The sequence below is a fragment of the Phlebotomus papatasi genome, chromosome 2 (genome assembly GCF_024763615.1).
Source record: "Phlebotomus papatasi isolate M1 chromosome 2, Ppap_2.1, whole genome shotgun sequence".
Lineage (NCBI taxonomy): Eukaryota > Metazoa > Arthropoda > Insecta > Diptera > Psychodidae > Phlebotomus > Phlebotomus papatasi.
The window spans coordinates 87,091,305-87,113,278 of NC_077223.1; the positions used below are offsets into that span (position 1 = coordinate 87,091,305).

The window sequence follows — 21,974 nt, forward strand, 5'->3', positions numbered from 1 at the left end:
ATATGGGAAACTAGCAATTTTCCTGATGGTCATACATGAGTTAAACAAAATTAGTAATGTTCTCTTTTTTTTAATAGTTCTTCTGAAAGCACGTTACATGAACAAAGTTAGATTAAATTGAGCTTTGATATTCTCTTTGTCAAAGTAAGTCCACAAATACATGAGTAAAATCAAAAGGATATTAATTTACATCCTTCTAAAGCATATTTTGCATGATGCATCTCATAAGAATGTTTTTAGAAGCTTTTATCAAAGGATAAAGAATCTCTTTACTATTTGAAACAACATTTTAAATGCTTTAAAGTGTATTTATAATTGTTGAATCGAAACTATTAAAGGTGATTAACACAAAAGTTCAGTCAAACTTACCGTAAAAAAAATTCAATTGTAAACCAAACCATCACGATTATCTCCATTCTGAATAATAGATCAACCGCTTGTTGCTCGTATTCTTGTATTGTAGAAAATACACTTAAGGCCAGGCATGTGAACACCATTAAAAATCTAGAAAGAAAAATATTACTATTAATTAATTTGTTCTTAAGTTTTACCTTGAAAGTTTATTTTAGTTTTGTATTTCTAATTGTATTCATTTATTCATCTTAGTAAGACCAAGGGGTAACTCATTTCGGAAAATTTGAGCAAATCAGGCCAGGTACCCACGGGGAATTTAAGAAATCCAGACATTTTTTTTTTAGGACTCCCGGGCAACTGGTGAATTTTTTAGGGCACCTATAACGGGAACCTTGGAAATACATTTTTTTTTTAGGAATCCCAAGAAAGGTATACATTTTTCAGAGAACCCGTAAAACCCATATATTTTTCTGGAAATCTCGGGGACCTATACAATTTTTCGGGGTAGGGGAGACTGGGGCAAAAAGTCACAAATCGAAAATTTTAAAATTCAATATCTTCCAAGATAAATAAGCGACTTCAAATTCTTTCCATAGGTCTTCTTCAATGTCGTAAATTTGTTAAAATTTGAACAAGGAAATTAGAAAATAAAAAATATCCAAATGTTTAGCCCTATTTTTGAAATATTTTTAGTGCAGAAGATGTCAATTATTAGCTACTTATTTTAAATTTGATGCACTGGTCAATATTTCCCAAATTATCTGGATATTCTTTGAATACGAATCCGCTATCTATTTTAGAATTTTACAAAGATTCTTTTCTCCAGAAATCCTCTTATTAAAAACGACCACTTGGGGTAAAAAGTAACAAAAGCTATGGAGCAAAAAGTAACAAAAACCGAAACAATTTCTGATGTCCCACGGCGAAAAGAAACGTCAATGGTATGTTTCGCCGCTTGTTGTTTGCGTTGGTCAAACGATTTGCAGTTTTTTGTGTTTTTTGTAAAATAGCTTAAAATGCGCTTTTCTCGCTCAGATAGAGAAAACGGTGTTTTACAAAGGTGTAGAAGAATAAATTTCCTATGAAAATATGCAATCTAGGTATTTTACTTAAATTTACGGAATCCCGTAATAAAGCGAATCAAAATATGATAGTATCTTATGCCTTATATTATTTGCCCCAGCATTTTTGGAATGATCACAAAATTACCTTTTAGAAAACGGCTCGACAAAAATATATTTCCTTACAAAATAGAAGAAAATAACTTTCACAGAGTTGTAGAGCGGTAAATTTCCTATAAAACTGTGCTAATTAGAAATTTTGGAGGAGCTCGAGTAGCTTGTAAAAAAAATAAAATATCCGTTTTGTTACTTTTTGCCCCAGTCTCCCCTACTTTTAGGAAACCGGAGGAACCTTTACTTTTTTCAGGGAATCCAGGGAACTCATTTTTCAGTAGTAGTATCCACTCTGATTGCTTTTGAGTTACCCCTTGAGTTACTTTGAGCTACCCCGTTGTGTTCCTCGTCATCTTAGCGCAAGAACTTGGCTATTACAATAAGTCGATGGAAAGCCTTATCTTACTCCGCAAATAGACCCAGGCTTATCTTCGAAAATATGTTATCCTTAAAAATTTGGCGGTAAAGAATCATCACAAACTATAGTACCCTGATGAGAGTTTAGAATTAGGGATTAAAAGTTCTTTATAACATTTTCCTTTACTTAATCTTCTATTCTTTTCTATTCTATTGAAAAATGAACATTTTTTTAGCACTTTACTGTTCTCAAGTGCTTCTTCTGCATTATCCACTTTTCTTTCTGTTGGTTTCTGTCTCGACTATTTTCCCCAGTTCTTGTTGTGTCCCAAATCAATCAAACAGTCGTGACAGAAACCAACACAAAGAACAGTCGAATAGTATTCCGAAGCATTTGAAAACTATAAAGTGCTAAAAAACACATGCTCATGTTTCATTGGAGTAGTATTGTTGTGGACCCTGGGATAACTGATTATCCACTGTTCATGGCCTAGAACACGTAGCTGTAAACTCTAGTCTCCTCGATCGAACCAACCAAACTTATGATTTTTTAATACTTTACTGTGCTACTTCCTGTCACGACTTTTTAAAAGGGTTTGCAATATGGCGAGGATTGGTCAAAACAGTCAAAACAGGAATGAACAAAAGGAAAAGTGGATAATACAGTAGAATTTCTAGAACGTTATATATGACTCTTGTGTCTATCCACTTACTCTTTCGACCTCCTTCCAGAGAGGGAAAGTGATTGGTAATTTTCAAACAATGATTGTTGAAATATTAACTGAAGAACTGGCTTCTATAATAAACACCACAACTTCCGTGAGAGAATAAGGCAGTGTCCCAGTAAAAGAAGTGCGCATTTTCCAGATAAGGCAGAAGTCGAATAAATCCAAATGCAATATCTCAAAATATCAAACAAGTTGTCAAAGCTAAGAATGAAGTAAGTCAATGGCACGAAATTGCTTTTGATTGTGAAAAATATAATTGACTTTGAAGGATTTATGATACATTTTAGGTGGAGAGAGGTTATTTTATATACATCGAAGTATTATTAATTAAATTATTATTATTTATTAACGAAAAAAATGGTACAGTTTAATTATGAGGATTTTGTCCCAATGCTGATACTGCACCATTTCGAATTAGTTAAATTCCGTCTAGGGTGGAGTGAGACTAAACAGAAGGAGATTTTGATTCTCCAATAGTGTCTTGGATAAAAGGTAAATGGAATTCTATTTGCACAAAAAGTTGAAGTTCGAAGAATTAAAATTCAATTTCGAATTTTCATACTAAATTTTCGAAAAAGGTGGGGAAAATTTATCAAATGTCACACTAAAAAGCTGGCAAAAGAGTTACTCAGTCATTATGGAGTGATTAAATAAAGAGACAGAAACAAACGTTGTTGCTTTGTGTTTTTCCTCACAACAATGAAGACCGTCACTTTTTGACATATGAGCAGTTCGAAATTCGAACTGGATATAACTTCCGCCACCTTAGGAAAGTATTAAGAAGTAAAAAAGTCTCTTTTTTTGGATCTTCAAATAGTTTTTCGAATTTTTCAAGATCTACTTCTGTATGGAAAGAGTAAATACTTTTTGCCATTCTTAAGTTTTAATGGCCTCGTGAAATTAATTGAATTTTGAAAAATAAAGGAAGTGGCCGAAATTACAAACTAGTCGAAAATTGGCGCCAAATTTTTGTCATAATTGTATCGCCAACTCTTTCAATTCATTGTCACTCAATGCGAATCGACCTGTAAATGGTTTAATGCGTTTAAAGTAATTTTTAAAATTCAATTTCCAGCTTATGTAGTTATCATACTGCGGAAAATTCATAGTATTGGATATAATTATAACAGACATTTTGATTCGTACTCGAAAAACTGCATGTTTATCCTTACTAAAACATAAGCCAAATTTTGAATTTACAATTTGTCGACACTTGACAGATGTCATCCAGATATCAAAAAGCTGAATATCGAAAAACCTAATGCAGAAACAATCGAAAATTTAAGCATATGTTCATAACAGTACCATATTCCCCTATGAAGGATCTATTTTTCTGTTTTTCTTTACTCCTTCTCTTCCCAAGAGAATAATTTTAAAGTAGTGCACACATTGCATGTAATGTAATAAATTGTTTTTGCTACAAAAACATAGTATTTTGCGAAAAACAAATTAATTTTATGAACAAATTATACTTTTTAAACAATATTTTGCTAAAAATTATTCTAGTAATTTTCGCATGAGCGAACGTAAAAGTTTTTCTGTTTGTAATTTATTCCTCCAAAATGCAAACATGGTGTAAAAAGGGGGGCAAAATGGGGAGCTTTAGCCTCAAGCCCGTAACCAATGCGTGTCAACGTCCAATAAACCTGAAGAAAGCGTTTCATTTTGCTTTGTGGGGGAGATACGCAAGGAAGTTGATGAAAATTAGAATATTGCGCGGTGTCCCACAAGCCAAATACCAAAACACAGAGATTCTTTTATGTATTAATTAAGAGGGTCTCTCTTTAGTTACACCAGAAAATTATTGAAATTATCCTCACGGTAAGACATTTATTTGGCTTTCACCACACTGTGAATTATCACTTCCTTCAATTTGTAATTTAAAGCTTGACGTCTCTTCAACGAAAGTTTAATGTTGGTCTCCCCCATGGGGATTTTATTTGCTAAACCCAGAATGTGTACACATGCTCTTTATTTTTCACTAGGCCGTATTTTCAATTCATGTTTCCGCCACAGAGCACTTACTTTTCAGCATGATTGATCCTTTATTTTATTTTTCACCTGCCCTAATAAATTTTATCTGTTACTTTTGTATGTACCTCTAAACACAGTAAAAACCACAAGAAAGAATAACCTATTTTTAGATACAAAATAGAAATGTTCTTGTCAAAAGTTTTGCAAACACTTCAGTACAGATGAGGACAAAAAACTTGTATTCAAGGAGATTTTACTACGAAGAGAGAAATTTACCTTCGGAAGAGGAACTAAAAACATGAAAATTTTCCGGGGATTTGGTGTTGTGGAAAAATAAAGGTATAGTAAGGTCATGCTGAGTGTCTGCATTGTGTTTTATACACACAGTGGGCATTCTGAATCCTCTCACATATCTTTGCCTTAAAAATAAACAATGCATGGGCCAAGTAGAATATGTGGAAAGAACATAAGTCACATTCCCAGAGAAAATCTACGTTAATTCCCTTTCCCGTACCTCATAATTTATGGGTGAATACTCAGAGTAGATGCCTGTTCATAAATCAACCCTCCAGATGAATTCTTTCGAATGACGTCAACCTATAGGCTATTGATATTAAACTTCACATCTTCCCATATAATTTGTATATGAGGCAAAATTTGCTGAAAATCAAATTGAAATGTAATTTCATAAAAGAATTCTAATGTTGTGATTATATTCTAATGAATATTGAGAGGTAAATGGAACTTTATTTGCCATTTGCACAAAATGTCGTTGGTGTTCGAATATTCAAACGCAATTTCGAATTTTCAAATTAACATTTTCGGACAAGATAGGGGAAATTTATAAAATGTCATACGAAAAGGCCGATTAAATGATTATTAAAAATTTGATAAACGGACAGGAATAGTAGGGGAAGGCCTTCACACCTAATTTGACCTTATTGACCTAATTTTTCAGGAAATATGTGACTTAAACCTAGCTAGGGTGGTGCTACCACTTCTAAATCGAAGAAAAATCATATATTATGAATAATAAAAAGGATATCAGGAAGAATAACCGACGCTGAATATATTTTTTAATAATATTATCCAAAATAATAGAGTTTGGGCTCTTTCAAGTAGGTGGCGAGAAGTGGTTATTTTTGAATTTTTAATAAAAATATATATTTTTTTAGTAATTCACCGTTAAATTGAGGGACTATTAGTTTGATATATCTATAGACAACATATGTAAGTAACTTTGTTAAGTAATAAATAATTTCAGTTTTTCCTAAAAGTGGCGATAAGTGGTTACTCCACCCCATTAAAATATGCCATAGATAGGTCAAATTCTTTCAGGGAATATGAAAAAATATAATGTGTTCGAAGCCAGAATGCGTGCGAATCCTGAAGGCTCTCCCCAACGTGATGTTGCTATGCTTCTTTTCTCACAACATAGTGAAAATATTTACATTTTGACACTTCCAAATTCGAACAGGATTACATTAGCCACCTTCCGGAATTATTAAGAAGTAAATAGTCTTTTTTGGCTTTCCAAATCTATCTTCGAATTATCGAAATTCCATTTGTGAGTAAGAGTTTCTGTACTTCTGTAGTCAAAATATTGTTAAAGATCGAAAATTCAAATTTAATTTTGAATAGTAAAAAAATGCAATTTCCAGCACGGTTTGACTACACCCATAGTTTTTCTAAAACAAAAAGAAAAGACATTTTTATTTCTGTATAAAATACTGCAAATAATTTCGAAATGCCATGAATATAAACATCGTGGTTTGGTTTTTGTCTTGCAAGATCAAAATAATGGCATTACATAATATTCCTGACCTGACTTATTATAATTCTCTGCAAAATCTTGAAAAAAAAAAAACGATTTTGGGACGTTGCTGATGAGGTAGGGTAAAGTGATACAAATTGGACATAGTGTTACAAGTTGGACAATTCGCCGGTACAAGTTGGACATGGCTTTTTTCTTGATAAATACAGTACAAATTTGTTTTTAAGCACAAGGAACCAAATTATAAAACTAAAGCATTAAAAATATACAAATAAAAATGAAGTACTAAATTTATAAAGAAAAAAAGCCCTGTCCAAATTGTACCATTGCAATTTCCAACTTGTACCACTTTACCCTAAATGAAGTTCCAAAATTTTATACAAAAATTTAATTTAAGTATTCGAAGTTCAGAAAAATTTTTCGAACAGAAAATATATTTTATCGAGAATCAGCAATAAAAATGAAACCGATAGACAAAATCTGCAATACGACTTACATCTAAGCTTACAAAGTCTCATTTGGTGTATTTTTTGTCTCTATGAACGATAGGGACGAAAATAGCCCAAAAATTTACGTAATTTTTCTGACGATACCAATGACTGATAATTTTCACTCTAATGAAAAATATTATGTTTGAGTATTGTAGTTTCTTAAAAAAACGGTTTTGCTTAAAAAAAATTGGAAGTATAAAAAATAATTAAAATCAATTTTTAATATGAGAATTTAAAAATTCGTCATTTTTAACCTAAAAAATTTACTATATTCCAAAAAGCTGGAGACTTGCAAAATATATCCTAGATTCCTTTAATCTTCAACTTTGCAATTACGTACAAACATTAGAAAAAAATAACTTTAAGTAGTCAGGAAAAATAATTTACTTTATGGGACACCGGTGTTCCAATCGTCCTTAAAGGATTAAGCGACTCAAGCATCGAACAACTCATCTTTTCAATATGTTTTTAGTTAATTTGGTCCACTATAGTATTACATTTTTATAGTTAGTCCAATGACTCAAACTTTCTAAAGAGAGTAATGGGTTAAATCCATTAGTGACATAGAAAAAAAATTGAGTTGTCCGAAGCTTCAGTCGTGCGAAGGTAGCGCTCCTTCCCTTATTTGAAGTAGAAAAGTAAAACCTGAGAAGGGAAATATTCGAGAACTTTTATTTAATTAATTTGGCCAAATTTTTTATTATTGGCTTGAGAATTCAAAATTGAGAACAGACGACAGCGCCACTTGCGGATGAATATAGTGTTCCCACGCTAGGGATAATGTTACAAGTTTCAGCCAGTACAGAACTTAGGCCTGTTAAGCCTCTGCGTAGATTTTTTAAAAGAATTTCTAAAAGGAAAACATATATTTAAGTCCACAATTTTTAGTTTTTCGAATATGACACGGTAATGCCGGCTTCAGACTGGAGGTTTAGCCCAGTTCCCGAAGGTCTCAAAAATCTAAATAAAAAGCAGTTGTATTGATTTTTCAAAATCAAATGGGTCATTTGCCTTTTATATCCAATCCTAAACAACAATTTCCTAAAAAATCGTGCTTGATAATGAATTAGAGGAGTTAAGCCAGATAATTAAGTCTTAGGTCTGAAGCCCGTATAAGAGGAACTATCGTTTTAAGGTTTTCCAAAAAAAAAAACTTCTTTCATCTGAAACATTATAGGGTAAGATGGGGTAATTTGGTATCATGTCTATTTTGGAGTTTTTGAGATTTTCTCAGTGTTTTTAATAGTTAAAAAGAAGAAAAGCCACGAAGAAGTACAAGACTTTACTTTCGCGAGTACCTACTTGTTCGTTATTTTTTCCTTTTGTCATCTAAAACTGTTAGGTAGTCTCAGTGTTCCAAATTAAACATAATTCCAAATTACCCCACCTTACCCTATATTCGTTTTCAATTTTTATTTTTCATGAAAATTCTAGTAAATCTAATAAAATTGTCGTATCAAAAACCTTTAATTTAATTTGTTCTAAATGCATTGCATCGAATTGAATGCACCACGGAGATATTCGCGTTGAAAAGCTCCATGTGGGGTCTATTCAATGAATCAATCTCAAAAACACTGACAGAAGTGTAATTTAGTCAAAACAAAGGATAAATTTCAATTGAACGTACAATATATTACGTTGTAGTATCGGCAAATGAATTTTGTAAATGAGTTTAAATTTTTCACAGTGCATTAAAATTTAATTTTGAAGTGAATTGTACAGGTGCAATTGCTGAAATATTAAGGTAAATATTTCAATAAAATTTTTGTGTAAATTGTATCTAACCGCAACACGAGCAAAAACAATTAAATTGCGATATAGAATGGACGTAGCGACCAGTGCTAACATAATAACTTTGCAGTGATACACATAAACATAAAATATCACGACTTTTATGCCGTTTTTCACTTAATTTAATTAATTTTAAGTGAAACTCATCACACATTGCACGATAGCAAACAAGTGAAATGTGAAAAATATATAGCTTGAATTTTAATTACATTTAAAAAAAAAAGTTTATCCATCTCTTTCAACGCAATGTTACATTTTGCGCACAATTCTTCTATACGTTTATGTACATTTATTTTGCATTAAATATGAAATAAAAAGAAAATGAAAGTGTATGTATTTTTTCTTTAATTTTTTTTCTTTTATTGTTTAATATACACGAAAGACTTTTAATGCATTTTTGATAAGAGCAAAAGGAAAAAAAACAGAAGAAAGGCGACATTTAGGACAGACACGGCAGTCTAAATTTCTCATTTGAGCTTTTTTTCTGGTTAAAATACACACGATTCGTTTCTTTTTCTTCATCAATGCTACCTTTTTCCCTCTAATAAAAATGTTACGAGGCTATTTTTCTTCTCTTTGGCACAGATTAAAGTCTGTCACGAAATTTCACGGTAAATGTAGTGTTAACATTAATATGTCCATTATGCGGACATTCTCCTGCGTTTTTTTCTCCTTATTCTTACCAAAATATAAATTAAACAGGACATTTGGAATTTCACATTAATGTGTAAAACGTGTAAAATATTCAGTTTGATATAAACGGCAATTTTTCTGATTTACTATACATTAAAGCGTCTCATCTTTTACAGTTTGTCTGCTATTTCCTTGAAGTTTTTTCCACGTTTTCATATTTATCGATTTCTTTCACAGACCATATTCAAAGAGAATTGAAGAAATATATTGTTGAACATGATACATTATTAAGACATCAAGTCAGATTCTGAGAAAGACATTTTTCCGCTGTTAGAAGTACGAAAAGGATGGCCAAGTGAATCAGACTTTACGGAATATTCGGAAAAATGGGGGTTTTTCGATTCGAAACCTCCATTTCCAAAAAAAAAACTCTCTGAGCTTAAACCCGGTGCATTTTTGCCTATTTTTCGACGCATAAAATCTGCCTCTATATATTTTTCCCATAATCCTTTAATAAATCTGACCTGTTGCAATATTAATAACTAGGCTTAAAAGATAAGATAAGATTTTGCTAGGGGTAAGTTCACCATTAAGGATTACCGATACATCCAGGCCACAACTGGGCCCCATATGCTTCCCCACTCTTACTTCATCTTATCACCAGGTTCGGGGAGCCGTTCTATATCACAGCTCTGTATACACCCAGTGTCGCTACTATGTCACAGTAGCCCATCTCCGTGTGTGTTTTGGATCAGTGACAGTGAATATTTCTATCGACTGAAGTACCGCTTTCATGCCGAAACTCGTTCTCGGACCAGCCTCTATTGTTTAGGCGGTTTCACTTTTTTGCTAATGTACACCGTTGCATTGGCATTACTATTCATTCATTCACTGGACGAATTCAATGCCGATATGGCATGAGAAATCTTTTTCTGCTGCTGCTCAAATTTGAGCCCGAGACCTCAGTCATAGAGACACTCATCCACTGAGGCCCCTGTGGTAGATAATAACCTGGCTAGATGTGTAGGCCTTCTTACGAGTGGAAGTCCCCTGTGCTTTGGTGAAATAGATCTCGCAGCTGTTGGGGGTCTCCTGATCTCAATGTACAAATGTTTTGTTGTAAGAACGAGAGCCGAACAGCTTTGTAGGCTTAGCTCATTAGACTGGCGCAATGTACTTTGAGAGGAACTTTTTGGTGTTCGCCAGTGAAAAAGGTTACCCTGAGATGAAAACACTGTTTTCGACTTGCCCAGAGCTTTCGGACCCGATGTAGACCTTTTTCAGTGGTCGACCACTGAGAGAAATCCGAAAAAGTTAAAATAACATTCCGGAAATGTTAATTTTACGCTGCAGTATTGATCCTAAATCGCTGTAAATATTACCCTTTTTAGATGTATTAGGAGTTAAAAGTACCCTTATTCATGTTAATTTTACACTTAATAAGGTGTAAAATTAACATTAAAAAATGTTGATATATTTTTACACCTAGAAAGTGTTAAATTTATGAGGAAAAAATATTAATCTTACCCTCTTTTTTTCTCAGTGACTAAACAGTGTTCTCGTAATTATTCTTAGGAATCGTGAAGTTCAAGGGATACATATCACTCATCACTATCAGGATGTCAATGTGGCGTTTCGTTTTTTTTTCTTTTAGTAGAACTTTTTCCCTAATTTTTTCAACTAATTCAACTAAGCCAGACAAAGAAAGTAGTTATTGAAACAGACGCCAAAATTCACATCAAATTTTCCTTCCTAAAATTCGTGAAAATTAGTAAAGTTAGCTAAGTGCCTCTACCAGGAATTGACCCCTGGACACTTTTTTCTGTTCCCAGAACTGAAAACATACGTGAAAAGATGGTGTTTTGACACGATTTATGACACAAAGTCTTTAGGGGCGGACTCTATGCTACGAGGAGACGAGGCCGACTCAGCCTCAAGGTCTCTACACATTGGGAGCAATTTTCGTCAAAAATTGCATTTTTGACAGAATTTTGACAGTTCTGCCTACAACAGTGCAAACAATTTCCTTCAAAAATGCAATTATTGACAAAAATTGCTCCCAATGTGTAGAGGCCTTCAGATGGACTGACCGCGTGGACTAGGACGCCAGCTAATTAGGGGTGCGGAATTGGAGAATAGTGGTGCGTAACAGGCTCGAGTGGCGCCGAGTCCTGAGTAAGGCCAAGACCAGTAATTGGTTGTAGCGCCGGATAAGTAAGTAAGTAATAAGTTTGTCCGTTTGGTACTTTACGCCTGTCTGTCCGACTGTTACTACACCTAGAGCCATGTTTTTTTGGATTGCTCGAAGCTCGAAAACGTAGTAACCAAGCTGTAAAATAGATGTTACTTTCAATGTATAGCATCTATGATGTAAAGGCAGATATTTCGTCCTTGTATGAAAATACCGTTGACCATTCCATATAACGAAATTTTCAAGGTCAAAAGTTGAAAACGTTCTAGAGAGTATAGAGCGTAGGGCCTATTTAACACATGTTAACCCGGTTGACAACCATATACCACCAATCCTAATCCTTTATTCCTTTGACACACCCCACTATCCTTATGGGTGCTCGAGGTCGTTAAACAGTGAGCGAAACTTAAGTGGGTATTTTTAAAAATGGGGTGGTGTGGGTGGTCGGTTCGTCCAAGTGATTTAGTATTATTATGTCAAGTAAAGGTCTGCCAAACAATATTTTTTATCGTAGTAGTTCGCACTTAGAGATGGTAAAATTTCAGAAATTTCACAGCAGTCGCCACCTACTTTAGGCGGAAATTCATGAAATTTCTTGAAATTTACCAACTCTACTCGCACTCACTCTCGTCCGTGCGTGCACACAGGCCGCTAATTCAATTTTGTCGTATGAAAAGTGCGAAATTCAAATAGGTGTTTTTATTATTTAATGTTTCTAGAACTGTTCTTTTATAAGAAATTGTTTATATTGACAATAAAATTATCAAATCTGTTTTTTTCTTCAAAATAAAGCCTTCAACCAGGGGCCTCTCGACATTTCATTTTTCCATACGTTTTTGCATAGAGGCACTGAAGACTATTGGCAAGTTTTTTCCTAAAGAGAATTAACTTATAAGTATGATATATTTCGAAATCGTGCATTAAAAGCTATCTAAAAACACATATTTCATAATGCTCACCGAAATAATATAAGAACTATGAGGAAATTTGTTTAAGTAGTGGTGCAATATCTGCAACATTTTTACAAGGAAAACTGAAAAATAGCTTCACTTTTTGTTAGGCTTGATGGGCCCCTGCTTCAACAGTAGGAAAATTTTATTTGAAAGCTAGAATTTGTGATTGATAGATGCCATGAGTTTTCAAGTAACAAAAACGACTTAGTCAAGGAAGATTTTGAAAAATATAACTAATAAAACTATGTTAAAAATCGACTTGTACGTGCTCCCCTATAAACTAGAATGAGCCACTAGAATGAGTGATAATAGAACTAAACTAGAATGAGTGATAATAGGATTTAGTAAAAACCTGCATTGATATTCCAAGCAATATATTTCTTGACATTCTGTCAACTGCACAAGTAATTTATTGAATCGTAGCGAAATTATGATATTTTTATTCAAATTCACAAAATGACAAATCATCTGGTGGTTTAATAATATCCTGTTTCAACCCGAAATTTTCAGATGTCGAGGAATACCAATAAGTTTCATTCACTGAGAAAAAAAAGAGGATGCGATTAACATTTTTTCCTCATAACATTAACACTTTTTAGGTGTAAAAATATATCAACATTTTTAATGTTAATTTTACACCTTTTTAAGGGTAAAAAGAGTAAAATTAACATGAAAAAAGGATAACTTTAACCCCCAATACACCTAAAAAGGGTATTATTTACACCGATTTCGGATCAATACTGCAGGGTAAAATTAACATTTCTGGAATGTTAATTTAACTTTTTCGGATTTCTCTCAGTGTTCCAATCTGTCAGTGAGACGGAAGAAAATTGATGAAATCTCAAAAATCATTTCAATCATTTGCTTTGCTGATTCAATTTTCATGTTTCCCTTTTTTCTCATTTTCCTACGTGATATTCCGTAACTTTGTCTTCAACGTTGAGATGTTGCTTTGAGCTAAAGGAAAAAATCAACTTTCTCAGAACTTTTTTAAGTTGCATTTTAAATTTTAACTCAGGTTTTTTAGAATTTTATTTATTTTTTGGTTAATTCAGGAGCAGTATGTTTGCTGTGGATTTCAAACTGGAATACCAATTTTCAATATTTTATTTTAATACTGGAATAAAATTGCTTTTTTAAATTTACAGTAACAAAAGCTCTTGAAAATACAGCTTGAAAATTGCCAGTAAATTGCGACATTTTCACGATATTCATAACAAAACAAACAATAACTTTTTTCTGCGTCAAGAAAGGAAAATTAATCTGTTCTTCAATATACCAGGAAGTTGGAAATTCAATTTTCGTTCACCGTATAATCAAAATACAGCTTTTGGTAAAATTATTTCAAGATATTTGAATAGAATTTTACATTAGAAGCAACAAAGCTCAATTGATGTTCTCAAAACAAACACTAACATCCGTATTTGACTTCAAAATTAAATTCTACCATCTGCCTTCCTTAAAGTCTTTAACTTCCATAAATTTACATTTCATTTTTAACCGTCACAGTTGCACATATTTTTCAGAGAGAGAAGCAGAAATTGGAGTAATTTTGAGGAATGATATTTTGCAAATTCTGTTGAAGGATAATACCAGAAGAGAGTTGAAATGACTTTGAAACCCCCAACACAAACATTGAGTGTCAGATGAACTCTGCACATAGCTATAGAAATATTTTTCTTACTACGGTCCATGTCAATAATAAAAACACAATTACCAATTTTAGTTAAAAAATTATTAATTTAAAAATTTTACTGCCTTATAGTCGCAAGTGGTGCAAATTATGCTGTTTGAATTTCATAGAAAAGCAATATATCATATAAAAAAGACCTTAAAAGTTCAAAAGTGTTAAAGACCGTAATAAATTCTAATGACTTTTAAATTACTTCCATAATTTTCCCAACCCTTTAATGTTGGGTAAAGCTCAAAAATTGGGAAATTGAGTGTTGAACACTTCAAAAAACACAAAGAGGGCGAAAAGTTTGCTTGAAAATCGAAGGAAATCTCTTGAATTATGGGGGTGGACATATGTACATACACGTTCACCAGCCATAAGTATAATATACGACTTGGTGAGAGAATAAAAAGGGTAAATAAATTTCACTCAGAAAGATATTTAGAAGAAAAGCTGCTTCTCCCTTCTACTTGACAAATATTCATTTTATTTTTGGTCACAAATACCGCAATATATCCCTTTTTATTGCATAATGTTGTAACGCCCACACTACTGTCAGTTTAATACAAATTTTGACATGGGAAAATGAGAAGCTTTTAACACAAAGTATCTTGAGTCACAGAGAGTTGAAAAATGTAAAAATAGGAGAATAACTGCGCTATCACTTTAGGATTTTTCATATTTTAATTTTTATTGCATGAATTCAACAGAGAGAACAGAGTGTCCCGCTGTTTCTCTGCGCGGCCTTTATCACGCCTAGAGCCTAAACGGTTAGAGATACAGACTTCGGATCTTCGGGGGACCCCCCCATAAGTTAACCAAAATCGTGTTTTTTGGGATTGTTCAAAAATAAGTTGTGCGATTTTTTCATTTTTGAACACCTTTTAGACTATAGATAGAGACTCAGGTGGATATTTAGTTCAAATACGAAAATTCAGCTAATCATTCTTAATAACAATTTTTCAAACTCAAAGGTTAAAAAACTTAAAAACGCAATAGAGAGCGTATTTCTCAACTTGATGGTATCATAACTTAACTTAACCCTCTAACGGTGTTTTCTTTAATATGCGAAAAAAGTTCTAAAACAATGTTTTCTAGGATAATTATGATCCAATAAAGTCGAAAAAACCATCCATTCTTCATTATCTCTCTTAATTTAGGCGCTAGGTGAGAAAATATAAAAAAATTTTGAAACTCTTTTTGCTTCTAAAATTCACATTTTTAGTTTTTTCAATTTTTTTTAAATAAAATATACAAAGTAGAATGACATATCTTTCAGTAAAAAATAAATTTATTTTATTCAGATAACTTTAAATCGGTATTTTTATGGAAATTGGAAATGAGTTTTTTTACACAAATATTTTTTGTTGCTTTTTGTCTGACCTGTCACACAAAAGTAGGAATAGCAACAAAACGAAGAGTCAAAATGAGTTCAAACTTTCAAGAGATGTTTATAAGACTATTACCGAGGACACTATAGCACTTTTAAATAAATAAAACCTTTATTGTCGTTGTAAATGTGATTTTTGTGAAGACCGCCTGGAGGCGGTCTTACACGTAGAGGGTTAAATAAGCTTAACTCGATTATATGAGTTGACTTAGGGGAGACTGGGGCACATGTAAACATTTTCAATAGATGCAAATTTGAGGTGATTTTCCAAGCATATACAGTAATTTTTTGGAAAATATTTCTTAGCTCATGTTTTACCCTTGAGTATAGGCAATACATCGAAGGTAATGCAGTTGCTGGAAAATAATTGAATTTTCCATAAAAATAAAATTTGTGTCACTGTACATTTTTCTCTTTTCACAAAACACCTGGGGTAGAAGTAAACACTTTCTGGGGAGGATGTAAACACTCTTTTTTCCACCCTTGAAATTAACTTTGCACCACTTTCAATTATTTTAATTACTTATGAGATATATAAAGACAGTTTATTTTTCAAAAAATCACGACACTTTTTACAAGGAATAATTAAAATAGCAAAAAAAACTAAAAGCATGCAAATCAAAGACATTTTTCAATGGATTTTCCGCATATTTTGACATCATGTGACTTCTTATTGAACACAACGAAAAATTTCCCACCATGAGATGCAACTGTCAAACGAATGAAATGAAGAAGAAGAAGACAAAATATTTTGCCATTCATTCTACACTCGCGACATCTACAATTACGGGGAAATTGCCTGTTTATATCTACTCCAAATGCTGTTTTGTGACCAATTATTAATTGTTTTAAAATAATAAGAATCTCAATTTCTCTAGTAAATGCATTAATATAATCCTAAAAGGTGTAGGAAGGAACTGGTATTGCTACATTTCGATTATTTTACACAGTTTTTAATTTCCAGGTGGAAATCCAAATGACCAAAATAATCGAAATATCAACATTTTCGCAGTACGGCCATTAATGTGTAAGGTTCCCGTCTTAAATATTTATTGTTTTTCCTCAGTATTTGGGAGATATTTTAATTTTATAGATTGATGATTTTGGTATATATTTTTGTGGACGTTTTTGGTTTTTAAAGGATTTTCTACACAGGATACTGGTCAAAATAGGCTTAAAGGCCTAAGACCTTGGTAAGGGGGGACAGGTAAGGGGGGAAACAAAAAAAAATCAACATTTTCGGGAAAAATGACTTCTATTTTAAAAGTATTAGGATTTTATTGACCAATTCATCTGTGGACATACATCCCCATGGTATCTATGAATGCTTATGGGTCTTATCCTCTGGAGTCTTAAAATTAATGAAAAAAACACAGTGTTTACAACTACCCCTGTTTACAACTACCCCAGTTCCCCCTATACGGTCTACTGAACCATGGTTTCTTCCGTTTAACTGGAGAGACCGGTAGTGTTAAGTCGGCGGCAGACGCAATCTAAGCACATTTTTGGGAAATACAGCGTGTCCACATTAAAATTGCACCCAAGAATAATGCTTTAAAAATGAAGTCTACATTTGAAATTAATTGAAATTAAATGTGAGAATTAATTTGTAAAATTTGTGAAATACCTTTAAATAAATGTAAAATATTTTTACGCGATGAATTTAATTTTTTTTATGAATAGTTCGTTACAATGTAGTGACGTGTCTCATTAGTAACTGGAACTAATATAATGGTTATCAGACGAATTATTAAATGGTTCTCACAACTAAGTACACAAGCCATATAATTTAGTTCTCATACCAAATGCATTTGCAGTTACAATTTCTAATTTGCTTTTTCTTTCGAACCATATCCCAATAGTAAACACGATCGAACATAACTTTCTTCATTGAGGAATATTCTAGGACTTAAGCATTAAAGTAAGAACCGTTTTGGTAAGCTCAGACGCATTGCAGATTCTTTAACAAATTTTATTTAATATTATTGTTCCAAAAGTTACAAGTCTTCTACCGGGATTGTAAATTTTCTACTATTGTGTCCCAGACTAACGAGAGACGACTTTTAAAGCTCTTAAAGTCAATTCCTAAATACTATAAATTTATGATTGTCCCTAAATCATTTGGCAAAATATGTTACGTGAATGTATAGTACCCCTATGTCTACATTAATATAAATAATCCCACGAATGTTTGAGTACTTATCGGAATATTAAAACCCTCTTGATGTAATGTCGATATTACTGTCCCTGGGGAAATTCTTCTATCACTTTCAACGAAATTTATAGCATGCCTTCAATTTTTGGACATGTCAAAGAGAGACATAAAAAGAATCATTCCTCTTCTCATCACATATATCAATTTCTATGTCTTTACATGATAAACATTGGTCGACACAGCACTTTGTGTCAAGAAAAAGAGAAGTAAAAGTACGCAAAATGAAAATTCTTCAGATAGAAAAGAAAAGGTCAAAAAGCTTGATAATAAAATTCTTTTCAATGCTTGTTTTTCAATAGAAACCTCTCAGTATTTTCTTTTTTGCTTATCTGTGAATGCGGCAGGAACGAAGAAAGGACAGTGAAGTGAGAGAAAAACAATCTTGAAGATTTGCAAACAGAAATATCATGATAATTGAGTTCAACCAACTCCTTAATCCCATCTTGTGACGAGTTCATCTTTGGAGAAATGATTTAACAGGAGTTCTTTTGTGACTATTTGAGGGTTGATGATGAAGCCACAAATCACACCATATTCAAATTTACTTGATTATTATGCAAGACTAAAATGCGAGAAGAAAAATTCTCTCCACCAAAACTTTCAGTCACAATTTTCTTGTTTTGCAACACATTTTGCCAGCTGATGTTGCGTTGTGAGAAGACTGGTTAAATAGTAAATTGTGTGTGAGCTGTAAATTGATGATGATGGGATACGACATGTTAAAGTGTTGGCCATGTATATTCTTCACTCAGAAATGAAAAAGCTTCTTGCAATTCCATTATGTAACGATTACGATGCCATACACATAATTTTCCCTTTCCTTCCATTCAATGGATCCCCTCACTTGAATTTAAATATACCCCCATAAATAAGCTTAAAAACGCGGAAAATATGCTTAGAGTTCCATTGTTCGTTTCTTCTTCAGTTAGAAGGATATTCACCCGCACATTTAAGACCACGTTTTATATGACCTCATTATATGGCATTACAGCAAGTGTGCTTTCTTCAAGGACTTTCATAGAGTAAAATGAATATTTTCTGGTCATAACACTCTGATATGATCAAAAATTTGTATTCACAAAGTACAGCGTACCTCAAAAACCCCAAGAATATGTTACTATTTCAATTTTACTACAAACCGTCAAGTTAACATTTTTACCACCAAATTGCAAAATGTTTGGATGCTATAAGAAATTTATTGACTGTGTAAATAATGCCACGTTTAATAGTTAACTTTAAAATTTGTGAGCAATTACCTCCTTTCATTTTGTCCCTCATAAATTGAGCACTTTGTCAAAATTAATGTTAATCCACATTTTATGATTCCTGCTTTTCAGTTGAAGTTCTAACACTTAAAAAGAATAAAACCACTAAAACCAGGGGCATGACATTTCCTATGTTTCCCATATGTTTCAAGCGTGCCGAAAAAACTTTGAAGTTTATACGGTGTTTTCTGTCATTGTGTAATGAATTAGCAAAAAATACAAATACAAAATAAAAGCCAATTTAATGTGGAATGGGCAACCGAAGACCCCAAATTGCTAACCTATGTAGTTTTGGAGATATCTCTTGAAATGTGTACGAAAATAGGAAAAAATTTACACTAAAACTGGTCGCACTTTTGAGAGCTAATGTGACCCCCCTGACTAAAACCAAACCTCTGCCAAGTTTATTTTTTTATATGGAGCTTATTTGAAGCCAACTCACAAATTGATCTCAGTAGAACTTAGCCCACAGGGCTCCGAAGGAAAATGTATTTTAACTGAAATCTAGTAATATACACTGAGAAAAAAAGAGGGTGCGATTAACTTTTTTTCCTCATAACTTTAACACTTTTTAGGTGTAAAAGTATATCAACATTTTTTAATGTTAATTTTACACCTTATTAAGGGTAAAATTAACATGAAAAAGGGTAACTTTAACCCCCAATACACCTAAAAAGGGTAATATTTACATCGATTTCGGATCAACACTGCAGGGTAAAATTAACATTTCCGGAATGTTATTTTAACTTTTTCGGATTTCTCTCAGTGTAATATATCCCTCCATATAGTACCCTATTTTATAATCCATAAGGACTTCTCATTTTTAAGAGATTTCGTGTAACGATTGCGAGTGTAACGATGCAATGATGAAGTACTCAATTCATAAAGTCGAATCCCCTCAAGATCACCAAATCCAGTATCGTTTAGTGTATTTGATTTCATAGTGAAAAGTAGGGCAAAGCGCGCTACCTTCGGACCATTCAAACTTCGGATAACTCATTTTTTTCCATGTTCTTAATGGATTTGAGTCATGGCTCTTTTCTGGGAATTTGAGGCGTTGATCTAGCTCATTAAATATAATTTTATAATGCGTAAAATTCAATAAAAACATTTTGAAAAAATAATGACTTCTTCAAAGCTTGAGTCGTCCGAAGGTAGCTCGCTTTCCCCTACTTCCACATGGCTAAATGAAGAAAGCACGACCGAATGTCGAAAGTCTTGGAAACTGTCATATTTATTAGGCAAAATCTTTTTGGTCAGTAAAAAATTCAAAAAATTAAAAATGGTCATTAAAAAACTTTGAAAAATCAGTGAAAAATTAAATTTGGTCGGTAAAGTCAAATTTGGTCAGTAATAAATCAAATTTGGTCAGTAAAAAATTAAATATGGTCAGTAAAAAGCTTTTAAAAAATCAGAAAAAATTAAATTTGGTCAGTAGGAAATTATATTTGGTCGGTGAAAAGTCAAATTTTATCAGTAAAAAATAAAATTTGGTCAGTAAAAAATAAAATTTGGTCAGTAATAAATAAAATTTGGTCAGTATGAAATAAAAATTTGGTCAGTCAAAAATCAAATTCGGTCGGAGAAAAGTCAAATTTGGTCGGTAAAAAGTCAAATTTTGTCAGTAATTTTTTTTAAATCAGTAAAATGTGAAATTTAATCAGTGGAAAATTAAATATGATCAGTGAATAATAATTTAGTCAATAAAAAACTAAAAGGAAATCAATAAAAGTTAAAACTTTGCATATCCGGATAAAAAGTATTGCACATTTCGTATTGTGGAAACTTCGTATTCTAGTACATTTCGTATTTTACCATTTCGTATTTCATATTTCGACTTTCCTAAGTTTTGTACAAATATTAAACAAGTGCTACTGATAACTTTCCAAAGCACAGAAAATTTCCCTTTGCCTCAACAGATACAGATAACTTCTCAAAGCACGGAAAATTTTTCTTTGCCTCAACAGGCGAAACAGATAACTTCCCGAAGCACAGAAAATTTGATTTTTTACTGACCAGTTTTTTATATTTTACCGATCATATTTCATTTTTAATGATCAATTTTGATTTTTCACTGACCAAATTTGTTTTTGTACTGATCAAATTTGATTTTTTACTGACCAAAAAAGTCTCAGCCTATTTATTATAGCTCGGATTGAACGACACTCAATGGAAAGATTTTTTGTCTTAAAACAGTAAAGAAAGGGTACCTATGAATATTTCCAAAGCCTAATATCAATACTGGTTTACCTACTTTAAATAAGAACTAAGGAAAAATTGCGTTCCTGGACACTAGATTTTGGCGTTTCGGGATTTTGACCGACATTCCTCTCAAGATTAGATTACCGGATGACTGACAGTATTTTATAATAGCCAATCCATATACGGCAGTAAACAGTACTACACCACAAATTAAAAGCCCTACTTACAAGGCGAGGTGGGAAATATAAATTTCCCGCGAACCAGCTGTGCCAGCCAAGAATCCACCAGCTAAGCCCTATATCGCTATTAGGTGGAAAATCTCGACAACACATGTTCGACAAAAATATCTTTGATATCTTTGTCAAAATTCAGCTTTGAAAGATTTTCTTAACCGATCCTTAGAACTTTCAATGCACTTACGCTAAAATGGGTAAAAAAGCGTAACCGCGCTTTAGGACTCAAATAGATTTAGGCTGATCCTAGAGAATAATTAGCCTATAAAATTGGGCACTAAAGAATTATTCCAAAGTTGCATACACTGAGGGCTTAGGATTATCGATTAGAGGTCCCTAGCATAAATTTTCTTTACATAATCCTTTAGGTTTACGCGGTCTTCAGACTATAGGTGTTTAGCCCAGTTCCTAAAATCTTAAAATCTTAAAGATAACAATTTTATTGGTTTTTTTTTTAGAATCTAATAGATCATTTGCCCTTAGTAATCCAATCTTAAGTAAAAATTTTCCAAATAATCTTGACTGATAAGAAATTATAGAAAATAAGTCATTGCCAAGCTTTAGGTCAGAAGT

General features: G+C 32.6%; 1 protein-coding gene across 19 annotated transcripts in view; it reads right to left on the minus strand.

The window, feature by feature from the left end:
- LOC129804882 (potassium voltage-gated channel subfamily KQT member 4) overlaps window positions 1-21,974 on the minus strand; it is a 343,722-nt gene that overhangs the window by 75,569 nt on the left and 246,179 nt on the right. For all 19 annotated transcript variants that reach the window (XR_008752031.1, XM_055852579.1, XM_055852587.1 and 16 more), the window contains one exon: window positions 370-504. Coding sequence is in view for 18 of the 19 variants with exons in the window: in XM_055852579.1 (XP_055708554.1) it covers window positions 370-504 (135 nt within the window). In the remaining variant the exon portion in view is untranslated. The remainder of the gene's footprint in view (window positions 1-369; window positions 505-21,974) is intronic.